Raw genomic sequence first — 2,176 nt, forward strand, 5'->3', positions numbered from 1 at the left:
ATTTCCATCCTTTGAGTGCAGTTCCAAAACTGGATGGTATCCCGGCATTAACTCTTAGGCAATGAACCAAAGTCGCTGTTGTTGGTTAAACGCGCCTTTCCAGGGATTTTTCAGAGAAGATTGTGCAAACTCGATGAAACTTAAGTACCGCCTCTGGTTAGTTGGAAAAGGTAGCTCTTCCCTTAAATTCTAGGGTTAAATCAGCTTTGTGGTGACTGGATTGGAGGACTGGGCATTAGCTAGGACATTGCCTAATTGCAGTGGTTTATGTGGCTGTCTTGTTTTCAAGGCTGAAGTAGCTGGTGTATTTTTAAATTTCCCTTTGCCAAGTGGATGAGTGCTAATTTGACTTCTCATAGCTGAGTGCTGCTCTTTATGAAGAGGCCTGGTTTTTGCCCAGTTCAGTCCATGTCCTTCAGCCTGTGCTGGGACATGGTTGATACTAGTCCTCTGTCTGGGTTGACACTTTTGTTTTGCTGGAATTTTTCAGCTTTATGTTTGGGTTGCTTAAATATTTTTAAACTCTCTTGCATTATATGCGTTTTACTGCTTTTCCAAAGTAGTGAATATTCATTAGTGGCTTTTTTTGTAAGTAATCTTGCCTTTTTCCGTTGATTATTTGGAAGAACTTGGCTTTTTTTAGGCTGTTTGTAGCCTCTCCAGTTGTATTGAAATGACATGTTACCCCTAAATGTGACCTAAAAAAAATATTAAATGCTGCTTCTGTTTTTGACTTGACCCAGAAGTGAGATCTGTAAAGGGTGCTGAGAAAGGGAAGTTTTAGCAGCTTTTAATTGAGTGGTTTATTTATATCCATCTTTGCAAGCCGCTCTAACCCCACCAAGAGTACGACAGCATAGGTATCAAGGATGTATTCCTTCCAAGGTTTATTAACAAATCTTTTGAAAGGCCCCGTGTACTTTCTCTGTTGTTTGGAGGGTGAAGCTTTGTAGTACTGAAGATCCCCCCAGAAAACTCTCCAGCAAAACTGGGGAAAATTAGGCTTGACGGTAGGTTAAAAGGGGAGAAGGGTTGGGAAGATTGCTCTGGGGGCGGCTGAAGAAGCTTTAAAAAAAGTAAAGTAAAATGCACAAACTTTTGTCTGTAACATGCAACAACCCCCCCAGATACTTGTTTTTGGTCATAGCTCCAAACAAGGTGTGGTTACCTGGGTTCTTCTTATCCCTAGAAACCTTTTTCCAGAGAATTGTACTGAAGACCCCTGTTTTGGGGGAAAATGGCCTTTTTTGCTTGTGTACATCCATTTTCCTCCACCCTGTTCTTCTGAGACTCTTGAAGAGAGTGTGCTTTGAAGATATTGATTAGGTACTTGGGCAGTAATTGCTAGTTTGACATTGTAATTGTTATTGCATCACAGTTTTCTGTTTTGTTTTTGTTTTTTTTTTTTTGGCAGCAGCAGTGTTTGTCTCTTCCGTCTTTCCTTTGTATGGAAAGTACTAATTAGATCTTAAGGAGTTGCTGAGTACTTACATCTTCTTTAAAAATCCAGCCCTGGGTACTTAATAGACCATCAGGTGGTACCTGATGAATGGTGGCTTCTCTGATGGGTATATTGTAGTAGTTCAGTCTTCACTCGTCACCTAATAATTCCTTGGAAAAAATATTGAGATTAACACAATTGCTTCTCTCGGGCCATGGTAAGATCTGGTGATGAGTCTTGGGACTGTGAAGCTTGCACATCTTACTTGTCTGCCCTTGGCCCTTCTCTCTGAATATTTGAAATCTCTTAAGGTGTGTATTTTTATCGGTGGCTCTTGACTAGAAATGAATGACAACTATCGCTTACCTGTTCTGTTTACAGGAATTAAGGAAAGCATGGGGTCTGCATACTGAAAAGCACCTTTTTAATAGAGAATAGACTCATAGACTTTTTGATGCCCTATTAGTGTGCATTTGAACTTCTCTCAGTATCAGTCTCATTTTCTTTTGTGCAGGATGCCATTATTCCCTACAAGGAAATCCTCCAGATGTACTGGGAGAAAGCAACGAGCTTTGTGAATGCCCAGTGCAATGGACTTGAACCTTGGCAACTGATTGGGTTGACATTGTCTTCTACGCTTATAAGTGTGTGGCTGCATGGCTTCCTTTTCCAGTCGGAGAGTAAGTATTTGGAATGGGGGATTTTCTTATGTTTGGGGGCAAGGGAAGGCAGACA

The 2,176-nt window shown here is 40.9% G+C and overlaps 1 protein-coding gene across 1 annotated transcript in view; it reads left to right on the forward strand.

The window, feature by feature from the left end:
• The first annotated feature begins 1,988 nt into the window (after positions 1 to 1,988).
• Positions 1,989 to 2,176, forward strand: part of SGPL1 (sphingosine-1-phosphate lyase 1) — a 23,379-nt gene continuing 23,191 nt past the window's right edge. Inside the window, exon 1 of the mRNA XM_009325795.1 lies at positions 1,989 to 2,121. Coding sequence (XP_009324070.1) covers positions 1,989 to 2,121 — 133 coding nt within the window. The remainder of the gene's footprint in view (positions 2,122 to 2,176) is intronic.

This window comes from Pygoscelis adeliae, unplaced genomic scaffold, assembly GCF_000699105.1.
Source record: "Pygoscelis adeliae isolate BGI_AS28 unplaced genomic scaffold, ASM69910v1 Scaffold4, whole genome shotgun sequence".
NCBI classification, from domain to species: Eukaryota; Metazoa; Chordata; class Aves; order Sphenisciformes; family Spheniscidae; genus Pygoscelis; species Pygoscelis adeliae.